General features: G+C 38.2%; 1 protein-coding gene and 1 long non-coding RNA gene across 3 annotated transcripts in view; one reads left to right on the top strand and one right to left on the bottom strand.

The window, feature by feature from the left end:
- Window positions 1–17,206, bottom strand: part of LOC306814083 — a 432,110-nt gene that overhangs the window by 253,137 nt on the left and 161,767 nt on the right. The window lies entirely within an intron of this gene.
- Window positions 1–17,206, top strand: part of LOC306814079 (5'-AMP-activated protein kinase catalytic subunit alpha-1-like) — a 51,539-nt gene that overhangs the window by 21,841 nt on the left and 12,492 nt on the right. For both annotated transcript variants that reach the window (XM_079329794.1, XM_079329793.1), the window contains exons 3-7: window positions 3,229–3,370; window positions 7,397–7,490; window positions 8,315–8,459; window positions 12,129–12,216; window positions 13,115–13,339. In XM_079329794.1, coding sequence (XP_079185920.1) covers window positions 3,229–3,370; window positions 7,397–7,490; window positions 8,315–8,459; window positions 12,129–12,216; window positions 13,115–13,339 — 694 coding nt within the window. The remainder of the gene's footprint in view (window positions 1–3,228; window positions 3,371–7,396; window positions 7,491–8,314; window positions 8,460–12,128; window positions 12,217–13,114; window positions 13,340–17,206) is intronic.

Raw genomic sequence — 17,206 nt, 5'->3', positions numbered from 1 at the left:
TGTTGTAGTGGAGCTACTGTTATAATTTTAACATGTTCTTGAATGTGACTTCTTTTAATATTTCATCAAATAAAATTAGCTTGAAGGACTAATAATCTGTCTTATTGAAACACTTAATTTAAAAAAACCCCAAACTTGCGACTTTTATTATTGCTCTATTTCTATAATACCCCTCTGTCTATTTCATTTAAGTTGGGTTTTGTTTTAGGCTGCTTTGTTGTTATTGATCATGTGAAGGGTACATGCATGCAGGTATGAACATCGCTTTTTAAGAGTAGAGGGAAAAATCACCTTGTGGTAAAATGCATCATCGTTCTGCATACTGACTTGCCTGCCATAAGTGGTCGGGGAATTTATTTAGGAACTGAAAGCAAGTGTTAGTGTTCATAGACTAGTGCTCTGTTTCCATAAACAAGTTTTGTTATCTTGTCCCTAAATAATGTGCTATGTTGTTTTCTTTTTGCTCTAGCTGTACTTCAAAAAAAGGGCATATTTTATCTGTGATGCACTAGTTTTTTTCTTGAGCACACATTCATTTAATACCATATCTGTGATTGTTTTCCTGTAATCTTCAGCATCTTTCTTTTGTGGTGTTTGATACAGTTTCATTAACTGACAATAAAAGGATAAATTAACGATTTTAATTTTTTTTATTTAGTTAGGATTTTTCTTGAGAGCTCGTGTAATGTAGCATATGGCTTCTTGAAAGTGGGTCTTTAGTTTTAACAGTGGTGTCAGCCCCAAAAATGAGTTGGAAAACCAGTGCCTAATAATTCTTAAAGGGCTCCTGCTGTCAAGATAGCTGTCAGTTGAATTCACTCTGCTATTTACCCTTTTACCCTCCCACATAACTGGGAAAACATCACATTAGTACCAGTTTAGCTTTTGATCTAGCTGTATTAGCCTGACTTAACTACTGACAGGCTTATCTCATTCGACTGTCCTTCAGATGGGCAGTCATGGAGAAGAAAGCTGTTTCTAGCCAATATACAGGCAAAGCTAAAACACCACAGAAGTAAAAAGATGTGGCATAAAAGAGTACTGGACCAAAATCAGTTGTATTTAAAAAAAAGCACTGATGATTCCTGCTGCAGGCAAATGCAAACTTCTAGATTTTTTTTTTTAATAGTTAGACTCAGTGATTTGTACTGAGAAAATGAGGATACAAATTAGCTTTGTAAATATTCAGAATCTGTTTGAGGCTGCAGGTTCAAACCCCTGGTCTGTATTGCCTGCAGAACTGATGTAAATTGGTCTTCCTGATAAGAGTGATAAGAGGTCTGAGAATGGACAATGAAGATCAGCTTGCTATCTAATGTTGTTGTGCAGCAATATGCCTTTGCACAGCATCACAGCATTCACTCTTTTTTTAATATTAGTGAAAACATTTAGCTCGTATTACAAATTACTACCTTCCTCTAAGCCTTTGATTGGCTGTTTGGCATATGACAAAAAGGCCTCAAATGCAGCATATGCTTGTTCACCTTTTTTCTATAGCCTTCATGACTAGTACCTGCATTTCATAAGAATGTCGTATTTACTCTGAATGGCCTCGTGATCTGTTTTCTTTTCCAGTTGAAGGCTAGGTGAACTAAGTTTAGACACTGTTGCTCCTGCACTTGAGCAATTCAAACAAGTCAGTGCTGCTTTGAGACTGCTTTGGAAGTCTTCATGTTATGCATAGCCATGGTGAAACATGAAGGCAATTGGCATTATCAAAAAATAAAGAAATAGAAGGAAATGTTAGGTCTGTAAAGGGAGCTTTTTGCAGTGATTCCTTTGAAGGACTGATAGTTCATTGAGGTTTAGAGTCATTAGTATAAATATATTTTGATTGCCTTCTTTGGTAAATTCTGTCAAGAGGTAATACAAAGTAGCTTTCATAAATATAATACTGGCTTATTTTCTACATGATGTTATCTGAGGTCTTGCTTTCAGTTGTCTTTATGCCAAATTCAAAAGTAGTCATCAGTCTGTTACCAGTTAGTGCCTGCTGTTTTGCTGATACCAGATGTTTTGAACTGCTTTATCATACAATAAATAAGTTATAACATGGATAAAGGCTTCACTTAAAAGCACAGTAGCATTTCAGTATGTTTTATCCTTGGGATTAACAGTTCTAATGTGATAGCATACAAACAATAACAAAGCTGCAAAGCTGCTTTACAGTAGAAAAAATACAAACATTTCTGTCGTGATTAAATGCTTGTGGAAAAAATTGTATTTGCTATTACATTATGTAGGAAAGTGAAGATTACTTTTGTAATCTTTGTAATTAATTTTGTGTTCAGCAGAGCTCTGTTACTAATGTCCATTCAAGTGGACAAGGATGAACCATGATAGTAGTGTTAAATCACTGCATGCAGAAACTAATGCTGATAGCGAAGCCTTCTAGTGCAAGAGAGACCTTTTGTGGTTTATGTGATACAGTGTTTGGTTTAAGAAAAATATTCTTAGCAACTCTGTTGTACCTACTTTCAATAGCACCTGCAAAATTAAGGAATTTAAGAGGATTACCTGTCTAGGAAATGTTTTACATTTTCAAGTTCCCCTGTTGAAAGATAAATGAAACTCTTTCAGAAGTAGGAAAGAAACTGAGGAATGTAAGAAGTTGCATGTTTGCATTGCTTCTCATAGTTACTACTGGATTTTATTTTGTGCATTTCATATAACTTCTGTCACTTATATAATAAAGCCCTGGTGTTTGCTGCACAGAATATGGAAGTTATATAGGGTCAGACTGTTCCCAAGACAGATAAATAATTACTAAGTAAACCAATTTGATACTTTTAGCAGTAATTCAGAGTAATTGCTGAAACAGGCTTCTTGAGGAAAAGATAGTGGTGATGTCCTTAGTAAGAGTATCCTTGCAGATAAAGTAGAAGAGCATGTCTGAGCAGGTTGCCAAGTGAGCCAAAAGCTTGGAGTGACTTGTACAGGGAAAGAAAATGGTCTCTCTAATTAGAAGGGATGGCAGTGTTTTGGGATGCAAAATGCTTTGCTTGCAGTAGCGCAAAAACATAGTATTGCTGCAAGACTTCTGAGCATTAGGTTTAAGGTTTGTTCCTACATATCCAGTTCATCTTCTAATGATAGAATTGTGGGAGAAATTGGAGTAGGGCAGAAGAAATGATGTGCCATCTGTTTTTCAACCTCCCCAAAGATAATGGAGATAATGTGGAATGCTTACGTCTTAAGTGTGATATTTCTTGGCTTTGTTTCTTGCAGTTGGTAAACATGAATTAACTGGGCATAAAGTCGCAGTGAAGATCCTAAATCGACAGAAAATTCGCAGCCTTGATGTTGTAGGAAAAATCCGCAGGGAGATCCAGAACCTCAAACTCTTCAGACATCCTCATATAATTAAACTGTAAGTTTTACTTGCTATAATCATATCTATTTAAACAGTAGTCCCTTGCTCTCACTGGTCTGAAATATGTTTAAAGGGCAATACTATTTATGGTATACTTTTAGGAAAGTAGCAAGTTTTCAACTATGTAACCATTTCTGGTGTACCTTGTAATGCATTTTTACAAAACTGATTATTCTGCAGGGCAGAGGGCTTCCATTACTTCTTGTGCTGGTTTGAAAGCAAACCAGTGGGAGATCCTAAGTCAGAACTACAATTTAATAGGAAAATTAAAATAAAATGCAGTATTACAAAAAAACTGACCAAGTCAGAATACAACCTGACACCCATCAGTCAGGGTGTTGATAGCAGTCTGATTAAATGGTGGCTGCTGTCCTCCTGGAGTGACAGATGTGGTTCTGTTGAAACAGTGGTGATGTAGAAGGGTCTGGTCATCCTCTGGGAATCCAGTGGAAAAAAGGATGACTGTGGTATTCCAAATCTCATATTATATCCAGGTAGGAATGCTTGGCTCCTCCCTCAGGGTGGAGCATCTCACAATGGGATGATGCTATTTTATTGGTCATGCAGTGAGACTATTGAGTCCATTAACAGAAGATATCCCTCTGGAGGGAGAATGGGTCATGGAAGAGATAAAAAACACTGTCCCACCTGTTTTTAACAGATGGTAATAGAATGCATACTTTTGGTTGCATCACGCACTACAACCTAAAACACTTCTATACTTACAAATTCTTTGGGCAGGTATATAGAAGGTGTAGCGGCATGATGGATGCTTGTAGTAACATCCACCTCAGTTTTTTAGCTGCTGCTTTTGTTTTCTTTTTTCTGGTTATGTTTGAACTTTGTTTCTGCTTAGAAACTGCGTTCAGAACAAGATTGTAAAGGGTACTTCTATAGTAAATTTGTTGTGCTTTCTTTACTCAAAATATTTTTTTAGGGTTGTGTTGGTCAGTGTCCTGTGTTTTCCTATGTAGATGGTGTTCTACAAGATTTTTCTGAAAGATGTGCAGCCTATTAAATGTGATCTCATATTTCAGAGTTCTTCAATATAGCTGTTACCACTTAACTAAATAAATGTGATATTTACAGTGTGCCTGTTTTCATTTGTTTGATCAGTAGCTCATGAACAGAGTTCAGAGTACAATTACATCCCAGAATAGACACCTTGTATCTGATCTGAGGAAAGAAATTATAAATATTGTTGACTTTTTAACTTTTCCTATAAAGTCAACCTGTACATCAGGCACGGCAAATTTAGAATGTCGATGACTTTCACTGTTAATTGTGGTCTTGGAGTTAAGGTTTTCTTTATTGGCAGTCTTTTCTTTAGATCATGCTTTCACTGATATATGCCATCCCTATACACTCATTTGGCAACAGCACTTATACTGGAGCTAAATTTAACTGTGCCAGATCACACTGACTTCTTCAGTGGGTCAGTTTTCAGAAGACTATTGAGCTGATTAGTTTGGCTGCAGAGCTGCTAGTGCTGCCAGTTAGAATTCATCAATGAGTCCAAAGTACATAACTGTAGCTAAAACAAAATAGGAAGTGTAAGTGTGCCAATTGAAATATTTGGACTGGAACAGGAATGTGTACTTCTGCTGCTGTCAAACTTTCAAGTCATCTTTACAGGTTTCAGGTTGCAATTTCTTTCTTGGGGAATTATAGGGAGAATTTTATCTTCTGCATGTTGAGAGAAAGGACAAGACAAAGAAAATGATGGAAAATTTGATGGGTCCCAAGCTTTTCAGTTGGTCATCTTGCATTTCCAAAACAAAAGGGTTATTAGCCTGAATGTAAATAGCATTTGAGCTATAGTTGATACTGTTGTGTAGATAGACTTGCTGGTGACTTTGTATCATGCTGCTTGTGCTATTAGCTGTATTAGGGAACTGCTAGGCTGTTACTAAGCAGAGCATGCAGACTCTCCAGGCAGGTGCAAATGATAACTTCATTGCAAAAACCAGACCTTTTTAAGCAGTTGAGCTTTTATCAGTTACACACTTTTAAAATACAACAAACATAATCCAACCAACCACCATGCACCATGACGTAAACATTTAATGGTTATATAACTTGTTTTTCTACTTCTAATTCAGCTGAGTCACTCCCATAGTCCTTTTCTACTTAGCCGAAATAACAGGAATAAGCCATGATTTTACAAGGCCTTCATTTTATAAGGTTTTACCTATCCCCAACACTAGGTAGCAGCTCAAGATACTTGGCATAAAGGTAATGAGATTATTTCAGGTGAATATTACAAATTAGACAATGTCTAATTTGGAACAGCATGCTTTATTAAAATTTCTCATACAGTGCTTTACCAATGTATGCAGTTGCAAAACTGCCTCACTAAGATTTTCTTTTTAAACCATGCTTTAAATAAAAACCTTTGGAGCATCTTCTTTTGTGGTTTTTGACCTCTAGCAATAGAATGCATCTTGTTTTCCTATGTAAATTGCCTCTGTGCATTCTGGTCATCTAGGCTATGTGGTTTGATAACCTCACTTATGTAACTATTTCATGATATCTTTTTCCATAACTAGAAAAACGAACTGACTATAGAGAAGCATGACTGAATCTTCCAAAAGGCTAAAAATGTGAGGTGCAGAATGGCTCATTCTTTTCAGTGATGCTAAGAGGTTTATCTTCCAGCACTGTTCACTATCTCACTATCTAGAGGATGGAAAATGACTGTGAAGATCTAAAATATAAACTTGCTTACGTTTGCCTGAAGCATAGAGATCAGTAATTTCTCAACTATGGAAAAGGTCATTAACAGGCATGGTAGAAATGAAATTGCACTGTAGCTTTTGGATTAAAAGGATTGCAATGCTATTTCTGCAGTCTTAGTGATGTCTTCAGAATGTTCAAGTATATGACATACTTTCAACCAAGGTATTTGAGAGAAAATTAATAAAGATAAAACATCTTGGACTATAAGATGTTAGGTAAATTAACTTTGAAGATAACTCCTTCAGAATAGTATTCAGATTATTGGAATGTTAAACTACAATGCTAAGCTGTTAAATACATGCACACATATATATGTGCACACATATATTCACGTAGATAGTTTGAACTCATTGCTGTCAAGAAAAACTTCTCTATTAGCTGGAGTGTGTCTGTTTTCCCCTCTTGTTTTAGAATCAGCATTTGGAAGAACATTTCAGTTCTGTAGCATGTGTGAATTCAGTTATTTTTTTACAGTTGGGATATTTGTATGTTTAAGTGTAGTACCTTGAAACATTTGTTTTCATGCAATTGCTACCTCCTGTCTTCTTAATATAGTATCTGAATTTTTGACTCAGGGTTTATCAGTGTGCATATTCTTGCTATGTTAAAAGTTGGTGAGCTCTGACTGGTGTAAGGAGAAAAAAAATTAAACAATCTTTAGGTAAGGATATGTAGAAAACATATCAATCTCCTAAGTGGAGAATTTGACCATAAACTAATTTTTTTCAAAACCTCAAAGCTAACTTTAAAGTATAGTGCTAAAAAATATAATAACCAAGGTGTTAATACTCTTAAATACTAATGACAAATTTAGGTCTGTAAAAGATAATTGCTCTCAATCATGAATATTTTTTAAAGTCTTTAAGTATACTTTATGACAAGGCAAGGAGTTTTTGCCTGTTAAAGTTGAAGGGTGTGTGCTTTTTGAGACACTAGCAAAGTCCTTTTGAATCCCTTCCTCATTACACTAAACTGTCTGTGAGACAGCACTGTATATGGCTTCACATAAAACATTTAGACTGAGAATAGTCCTCTGAAAGTACAAAGACCTGTCTTCCTCGTGGGAAATACAAATTCCCTGGTAGTCTTGGCAATCATGGTATCACATAGTGAAAGGAGAAGAAATTGATTCTGAAAACTATTATCATTCCAGTAGCTGTAAATGGGCTGTTAATTTTTTTTTTTTGTATACTTTTATCTAACTCTGCACAACTTTGGTTTTAACTAAATGTAACTAGCTGCTTTTACTGAGTGCATAGACTAACAGATACTTATTCTTATCAGGTACCAGGTCATCAGTACACCAACTGACATTTTCATGGTGATGGAATATGTTTCAGGAGGAGAACTGTTTGATTATATCTGTAAAAATGGAAGGGTAAGAAGTAGTCCAACTCTACAAATCAATGACTTGCATTCTGTTATTGCTTTTGCAACCTTCCTGTTAAATGAAGCTTTGTTTCTTATGTATTCAGCATTAATTTTGCGGTTAGCAATTAAAATATGCCTTATTGACTATATTTTGTTTTGAAAATAAAAATTGTTATATATTACCATGTTTGAGATCTTTATGTATGACTTTGTAGCATTTTTCCACTCTACTGAGGAATAAATCATACCGATATGTTAATTTACAATTACTATGTACAAACTGGATGGATGTTACCCAGTTGGAGTAGCTGAAAACTTTCTTCAGTATAAACTTATTGAAAAGCTACTATTGTGCCCTTATTACCCTCTTCTACTAATAGATTGGTTTCTCCGAAAGTCCTAAAGTCACTTTTGGCAAACCATTTAGATAGCCAGGATACTTTTAGTTAGTTAGACTGAGCAAACTTTGACACGGATTAGGGTGTGTTTATAGGAAATACTCAGTTAAGTCTGCTGTTTAGGGCTAGCTGCTAATAGGAGCATAAGCAGCATCCAAAATTTATCACTTATATACTGAGTGTTATCAGCTTTTATCAACATTAATCTTATACCATGCTTAAATATCTAAGTTCATTGATATTCTAATTAGACAAAGTTAATGTTTGGGTGTTAATATTTCTAATTACTGAGTATATAACATCTGCTGTATAAAGTTTCAAAACTATAAATGATAACTTTTGGTCATTGGAAAGTTTCCTTCAATTCATATAGAGGAAAATCAAGTTATCCTTCCACTGTCTCAAAACTGTTTAAAACCTTTGTTTGTCTTAGCTTGATGAAAAGGAAAGTAGACGTCTGTTCCAGCAAATCCTTTCTGGTGTGGATTATTGTCACAGGCATATGGTTGTACATAGAGATCTGAAGCCTGAAAATGTGCTGCTTGATGCACACATGAATGCCAAGATAGCTGATTTTGGTAAGCATTACTATTTTATATCTGATCACATTTCTGGTGTTATTTAGATCCTGTTAATTTAGATCTTGGCCCAACTCCAGGACCTCGCTAGCTTTTCTCGCTGCCCGCAGAGTTTGCAAAGTTCACATTGAAACAGTTTCTAATTGTGAAATTCAGTCTTTACGAGTGGCTACAGTTGTAAACCCAAAACAACTACCTTCGAAGCAGAGCTCCCACCTTTCTCTCTTTCGTGACAGCTTTTGCTAAAGTCTCCACTTCCACAGTTTTTTCTCCTTGGCTGGGCACTGCTGATGAGCCACCAGCGTCTTGAACTGAAGCAGGGGTCCCTCCGCTACTGCCGGTGCGATGCCTTGGCTACAGACAGGCAGCTGCGGAATTGACCCTAAGGCAGCTCAAAACTGCTAACTGCAGTGTCTCTGAGACAAGGAAAAACAAAATGAAAACAAAACCCAAACCGGAAAAAAACTCCACTTAAGCAAAGCCCAAACAGCCAGCAAAGCAAAAACCATGGGGCAAAAGGAGGCCACCTGCTCATTCCAGCAGACTTTAAAAGCTCCCTCAAAACACATCCTTCCCCCTCGCCTCGCTCGCCTCCCCGCCCCCCCCCCCCCCCCCCCCCAAATCAGTTTCTGTTCCTGGCTGCATTGCCGGTTCTTAAAGACACAGTAACAGGTTTTGGGCACAGGTAGATATGGAATAAAATAACATTACCTCAGGATATGTGGTGGGAAATAATTAAATGTGTATACTTGAATATCCTGATGGTAAGACATAATACAAGAAAATCTGAATGTAATCCAAAATGGTGTTCTTGCATGTGTGTAGAATTTATTTTCCTTTAAAACTTTCTCTTTAAGTCAGGTATTTTCTGTGACTGTGTGCAATTGTGAACTGTCTTGTTTGGTCTTACTTAATATTTTCTCTGATAATGCTAAATAGACTTAGTTCCCCACCTCACCACTTCAAAAGTGACTCTCTTATTGTCTTTTTCTTTATCTGTAAAATGCAGATGCTTAGCTCTCTTGTAAGTACAGTGCAGGGAAAGTTCATATTTAAGAACTACATTGCTCTAGTAAAATACACTACTTCTAGGAAACTGCTCTAATTTCACTTTAAAAGCTCTACAGATGTGATTGAAAAATGTAATTAAAGCATAAAAGGTAAAAGAAGAACAGTTTTGCAAATTCCTGTGCTTTTAGCTATATAGCTGCCTAACTAATCAGAAAGCTTAATTGTTTATACTAGCTGTTTAATACAGCTGCTATGAGGACTGGTAGCTAGTTCTTGGAACTGTCTGTATTGGGAAACCTAACCACATAAGCATAGTAAGGTATTCATAGTCTTGGTGTAGTAGAAAATACTTGCTCTTGTAAAACACTTGGAGGTCTCAGAAAGATGCTAGGTGTCTTGGTTTAGTTTAGGTTTGTTAATTTTAATATACTTAATTTCTGTTGTGAGATAGGATTAGGAGCAAAAACAAGGTAGGCTTAAAATTTAAAAGGGTATAAAGAAGAACTTTATTAACAACACAGAGAAAATAAGAAATTTAGGATAAGATCTTCAGACTACTCTTTTTTTTTAAACTTTTTGCATTTTTTTAACAACAACATAGAGACACTTTGGTCAGTCTTTTATTTAAATAATTGTTTCCGTTTACTTCAGGGAGAGGAGATTGGTTTTTTTGTTTGGCTATAGGGATTTTTTTTTAAGAGAAAAAGAAAGGGTTTTTTGTGTTTTTATTTATATGAATAGAAGCCACCCAGGAATTTGTAAAATTGTGAAACTCTTCATTTTCACAGCCTTCCCAGAGCTGTGTTTGTGGGTTATGTTAAACTCATGGGGTATTACTTTTAAGGGTAAGCTGTTTAAAGGCAGGAGTTTAATTTTCTTTTTTAAAATTCTTCTGTTTATAATTTGTTTTTAGGAACAGAGGTCTTTTTTCTTCTTCGGGGCAATGGATTTTTTTAAAACACTTACTCTTTTTCATGTTTTTGTTATGATTTATAGGAATTTTCAGTGTAGTCCAATCCACCCCCCATAGCTTACAAAAAGATTTTTTAGCCAACTTTCACAGCGTTTTTAATTTTTTTTTTTTATTTGGAAACTTGGCTTTTACTTTACTAATTTTGGTGTATTTTTTTCTGCTTTATTGTATTTTATTCAAGGGAGGATGGGAGGTCTGCAATTCTTATTTGAGCATTGGAAGCGTTAAAATTTTACACAGAAGATGCAGGGGGCTGGGTCAGGCCATGCTGGAGCCGATCTCAGGCCGCGCAGGCCGCGCTGGGGGGGGGGGGGGGGGGGGGGGGCTTGGACGAAACTGCAAAGTTCAGCAAGCATGTGTAGGGGGGCCTCCACTAAAACTGAGCTCAACTGCCTTCCCCCAAGCCGCGTGGGTGGCTGGGCGGGCTTTGGCCACATAACGGCTGCTTCGAGTCGGCGGCAAGGCTCCGCCAAGCTGCAGCTACACTAGGGGGGGAGGGAGGGCTAGGATTTTAGCAACAGGCCTTTCCTCCCCGCTGAGAATGGGGCCCGCCCGGCGGCTTCCCGAGCCCACCCTCGCCCGGCCCGCGCTGCATGGAAGGCGGGGGGGGGGGGGCTCAGGCCAGGCCGATGTTACCTGGTGAAAGGCCGGAAATGAAAGAGAGCTTTTCCAACATTTTCTTGCTTTACTAATGTGTTTCATGGAGCGAACAAGCTTCTCTAATTGGTTTCCCCGGCTGTCAAACTACTAAATCAGCCTTCAAATGGTTCTATCAATTCACAGAGGAAGTTCTAATGGAAAAAACTTCTGAGCGTGCCCTTCCCCCAGGTTGCCTTCAATGCAAAACCAGCACACTAGGTAATGCTGAGCATTCTAAGTATAACTTAAAAGCATGGGGTGCAAGTATGAAAACTAGCCTTGCTGTATCTTTTCATATTCCACCCCTCCAGTAAGGGCATAATTTCTGGCTGAGTTCTCTGGCCTGTACTGATTTTGGTTATGCAGCCCTCACTGAGGAAACTAGAAGATATTTTGCGCAGCTATTCTAGAAGTGGTAATTCTTTACTGATCATAGGGTATTGCCAGAGGCTGGTGAATGAGGATGGCTTAGTTCTAAAGTGCACTTAAAACACTAACAGTATTTAGTATAGCTTGATTTTTAAACTGCAGTGTTTCAGAAACCAGTTGAAGCAGTGTTGGTGTCTAAATTGTGGCAAGGCTGTGTGCACTCCTCAGTTCCTTTATTCTATATAACCTCTTAAAGAATTTTAGGCAATTCTGTGGTAGCATCTTTCACTTTGGCATTTAGACGCGAATATGGTTTTTAAGACACTTTCTTATTAATGACCAAAATCCTATATTACTATGTTGTTCTCTCCTTTAGAGCAGCTTTGTTCTCTATCATGCTTGTGTAATCCAGAATGGATTAGTTTTTGTCTTGGAATTAATATATTTTTGAACATTCCTAGGTTGTGTGCAATAATGGATTGATGTTACTCAAGTTTCTGGTAAACTAAATGCAGGATCGTGTGTCATTCTCATAAAAATTTCAATCACTGCAAACAATTTTGCCTCCTTACTGAGATAAATTAATTAACTTTCTAAATTGAATTACCAGTGATTTTTTTCTAGGTGGTATCACTTTGCTCTGTGAATCTTTAGTAGTTACTCTTATATACTTTCAGGTCTATCAAATATGATGTCAGATGGAGAATTTTTACGAACGAGCTGTGGTTCCCCTAACTATGCTGCACCAGAAGTAATTTCAGGAAGGTAGTTTCTTTTCTATTGTATGCATGTATGAGCTTCTTTTCTGTTCGATGCATGTGTGCATGTACTTCAGTTATTTTGCTGCTTAATTCTAAAGGCTACAAAATAGTGTAATTCACAAGCTTTATACTAAGAAATTTTGGGCTGAACTCTTAATCACCTTAATAATTTTTCATAAATGTTTAAGACTTTGACCTAGCTTTGAGTAGTTTTTGTAAGGTGGAGGTGATGTCTGATGCCCCAAATCCAGTGTGTACAGTGTTCCTGAATGGTTTTAAAAATCTTATTTGCAGCTCAGATCTTGGAAGTAGAAGTACAGATAGAAATACAGGCAAAGTCTACTGTGAAGTTGAGTAGCAGTGAAATATCTGCTGTAGAATCTATATTCAGTCTGAATTTACTCAGCGATTGTCAAATATGCTGCTTTCAGCTACCCACCCTAATATCTTTTGCTGATTAGAGGCCAAATGTATGTTTTATTCATGCAGTAGCATATAAGATGTGACAAGTTCTGTTATGTGGACTTGTCTTAAACTTCTTAGCCCCCAAGACTTGGAGGCTAGATGACTACATAGATTGCACTCAAACAGTGATAGCAATGTATAACATGGGCTTTCTTGGTAGTAGATGCAAGTTTCTTTGTTTGCCATTATCTTAGATTGTATCTGTGGATTATTTTTATACAATAGAGAGGAAAACTAAGTGCTTTTCAAGTTTCTGTTACGTATGTGAAGAGGAAAGACACTAGAGTTCGAGGCATAGCACTGAATGGTATAGTAATTGCAGATTAGATGACCAAAGTTCATATACTCTTGATTATCATGCAATTTAAGAATGTTGGAACAAAAAATCTATTTAAATGTATTAAGCACAAATTGCTAATATTTAACTTTTTTCCCAGATTATATGCAGGTCCAGAAGTAGATATTTGGAGCAGTGGAGTTATTCTCTATGCTTTGTTATGTGGAACACTTCCATTTGATGATGATCACGTACCAACCCTTTTTAAGAAGATATGTGATGGTATCTTTTATACCCCTCAATACCTGAATCCATCTGTATCTAGTCTTCTGAAACACATGCTGCAAGTAGATCCAATGAAGAGAGCAACAATCAGAAACATTAGGTAAAGTGTTAACTGATATCTGATCAGAGGAGGATGGAATGATAATTTTAATGAAAATATGCAGAACAAAGAAATAATTTATATAGTTTGTCCCTTGTTTTATAGTCTGAGATGAAAAATTCAACTTCTGGATTTTTTGGCTTTAGCTCTGGCTCTGATCTCCTGTGGCCAATGAAGTATCTACTGGCGGTCAGAGTAAAACAAATATATATGTTGCATATAAAAATTCTGAAAAATTCTAGATTTAAGACTGCTAAAGCAAGCCTGTTTACCTGCAGAATGGTTTGCAAAAACTGTACTATATTGACTTCTCTGGGCAAGAAAAATATTTGCTGGTATGAACTGCTGTTTTATATTGTAAATGCCTGAGGGGAAGTTATGACTCTTTAACATGATAACTATTGATTTTATTCATATTTCTGCAGATTCAGCAAAATTATCTATTGAGGTTGAATATTCCGTGTATAAGATGGCACTCACTATTCTAGCTTGAAAACCTTGACATGAACCTGTGTATGAGTGACAGTTGCTACATAGAATACCGATAAGTTTAAGCTTGAAGTTAGAGATAGCCATCATGGACTCCAGATTTCAAGATAGAATTATGGAGAGGGTGACCACTTTGACAAGTGGACAGTGGGTAGAATTAAAAAAAAGAGACAGTTTCATGCACTAGCATAGTTAGGTATTCCTGTTTTATTTGTAAGAAGCTCTAAGAAGAGAGCTCTGAAATACTACCTTAGTGAAAATGCTTCCTCTATTAGGGATGGAAGTTAGCAAGTTAGCAATGTTTGTGTTCTTTCAGTAAAACAAAAAATGTGTTACATATATCCCTTACTACTTCATTAAAATGGGAAGTACTTTCATAGAATCATAGAATGTTAAAGGGTTGGAAGGGACCTTAAAGATTATCTAATTTCAAGCCCCTGCCATAGGCAGGGATACCTTCCACTAGACCAGGTTGCTCAAAGCCTTATCCAACCTGGCCTTGAACACTTCCAGGGATGGGGCATCCACAACCTCCCTGGGCAATCTGTCCCAGTGCCTGACCACCTTCACAGTAAAGAATTTCTTCCTAATATCTAACCTAAGTTTCCCCTCTTTCAATTTGTACCCATTACTCCTTGTCCTATCACTACAGCTCTTAATGAAGTCTCTCTCTGGCTTCCGTGTAGGCACCCTCAGATTCTGGAAGGTTCTGTGAGGTCTCCAGACTGAACAGCCCCAACTTACCCGGCCTGTCTCCATAGGGAAGGTGCTCCAGTCCTCTTATCAAGTTAGTCTCCCTCCTCTGGACTTGCTCCAACAAATCCATGTCCTTCTTATGTTGGGGACACTAGACCTGAATGCAGTACTCCAGGTAGGGTCTCACAAGAGCAGAATAGAGGGGCAGAATCACCTTCTTCACCCTGCTGGCCACACTCCTTTAGATGCAGCCCAGGATTACATTGGCTTTCTGGGCTGTGTTCGCTCACTGCTGGCTCATGGTGAGTTTTTCATTACCCATCACCCCCAAGTCCTTCTCTGCAGGGCAGCTCTCAATCACTTCTCTGCCCAACTTGTAGGTGTGCCTGGGATTGCTTTGACCCAGGTGTAGGACTTAGCACTTTGTTTTGTTGAACTTGATGAAGTTTGCACAGGCCCACTTCTCAAGTGTGTCAAGGTCCCTCTGGGTGGCATCCTTTCCCTCCATTGTGTTAACTGCACCAGACAGCTCGGTGTTGTCAGCAAATTTGCTGCGCATGTCCTCAATCCCACTGTCCGTGTTGTTGACAAAGATGTTGAACAATATTGGTACCCATCCCAGTACCCATCACTGAGGGACACCACTTATCACTGGTCTCCATGTGGACAATGAACTGTTGACCACAACTCTTTGCATGCGACCAGCCAGCCAGTTCTTTATCCAGTGAGTATTTCATCCATCAAATCCATGCCTCTCCAATTTGGAGTCAAGGATGTCATGCAAGACAGTGTCAAACAATTTGCACAAGTTCAGGCAGACCATGTCAGTTGCTCTGCCTCATCCACCAATGCTGTAGCCCTGTCACAGAAGGTCACCAAATTTTTCAGGCATGATTTCCCCTTTATAAAGCCATGATGACTGTTAACAATCACCTCTGTTTTCCATGTGCCTTAGCATAATTTCCATGAGAATCTGCTCCATGATCTTGCCTGGCACAGAGGTGAGATGGACTGGGCTGTAGATCACTGGGTCTTCTGCTTTCCCCTTTTTAAAAATGAGGGTTATATTTCCTTTTGTCCAGTCCTTGGGAAGTTCACCTGACTGCCACGACTTTTTAAAAATGATGGATAGTGGCTTAGCAACTTTCTCTGCCAGCTCCTTCAGGACCCACGGATGAATCTCATTGGGTCCCATGTACTTGTGCGCATTCAGGTTCCTTACATGGTCTCGAACCTGATATTTTTCTACAGCGGGCTTAGGGTCTTCATTCTCCCACTCCCTTTATTAACTTGGGGGGTGTGGCCAGAGCACTTGCTGTTGAAAACTGAGGTATAGAAGTCATTGAGAAGACTTGCAGAAATCAAAGCACTGAGAACTAAACATTGTAAAACTTAGCTTAAGTTCCTATCCATTAATCTAAGTCATGTTAAATAAGTCTGAAAGAAGTTATATGAACAAAGATGTTGAGAAATGTTGACTACAGAGCATGGATAGAGTTTTGAATCCTAAACAATTCTGTCCTGTTAGCTATGAGACACCATCTCAGTTTAAAGGATAAACTTTTGAGTTTAATTAACTACCTTAATTTCTCTAGTGGTATGTGCATACAAATAAAAGGCTAACTGTAACAAATAATAACAAAATATTCAGTTATTCAGCTACAGCTGTGCTTTACAGTCATATAGGAAAAACCTTTTCTACTTCTAAGTTAATTGCTTTCCTATGATGAAAGTACATTTTGCTCAATGCAGTTGTGCTGAGGCATGTTCTCCGGCTCATACTGACTAGAGCTTGATCAATATAACTGCTCTTAAACCTATAGTAAGCTTTATGCTATATAATAGGATACTTATAAAATTAGCATCATGCTGTATCCTTTGACTAGTTAAACAGCTTACTCTAGACACACAAAACTATATTTTTTTCGTATGATTGGGCAACCTAAATATTTGGTTCCTTCTATGTCCTGGTTTGAAAGACAGATATTTGCCAATAAAAGCAGGAGCCCCTCCCTGAGATGGAGATTGCAATCTCCCCTCCCTCCAAATTATTATAATTTTAGAATGAGGGAGCTCTCAGGCAAAGATATGGAGATAGGAATAGCAGTTCTTTACTAATATATCTAACATGACAAACAAAAACAGCTATGAAATTAACAACAAACAGTAACTCAGTTCCAGTCCTTCTTTGGCTGCAGACACCCTTTCCCTGCACTCAGTTACAGGTGGTGGGGACAGGACAGGTTCTGCGCAGCTGCGTGAGGGCTGGGGCGATGGCGGCAGCGTCCCAAGTGGGAGAGGGATGGAGGAGAGACTTCTCTGCCCACGAGATCGGTCATGGTGCTCAGAAGGGTGCTTGGAGATAGCAGGCTGATGTGAGAAGGCAGCAGTGTGGTGTCCAACAGCAGAGAACATGGCTCCTGGCGCTGAGATGCTGGGGGGTGTGGGGCGGCGGTAGGTAGCAGCACCAACTGTCTTCCTCCGACTCCACAAGCGAAAGAGAGAGAGAGAGAGCTCAGCTTCCCCCACCTCTCTTTTATCTACCCTTCTGATCTCTGGGTGTTCTCCCTCTTCCTCCCCCCCCTCCTCCCCACCCTGAAAGAGAAAACTCCTAAAGAGGGACAGGGAATCTCTCCACTGCCCCTATGACTAGTAATCCGTGCTAGGGCCTAGCCAATGGTT

The sequence above is a fragment of the Erithacus rubecula genome, assembly GCF_903797595.1.
Source record: "Erithacus rubecula genome assembly, contig: SUPER_W_unloc_1, whole genome shotgun sequence".
In the NCBI taxonomy this organism is placed as follows: Eukaryota; Metazoa; Chordata; class Aves; order Passeriformes; family Muscicapidae; genus Erithacus; species Erithacus rubecula.
Note: the sequence above shows the minus strand (reverse complement) of the source record. Positions and strands in the feature narration are given on the sequence as shown.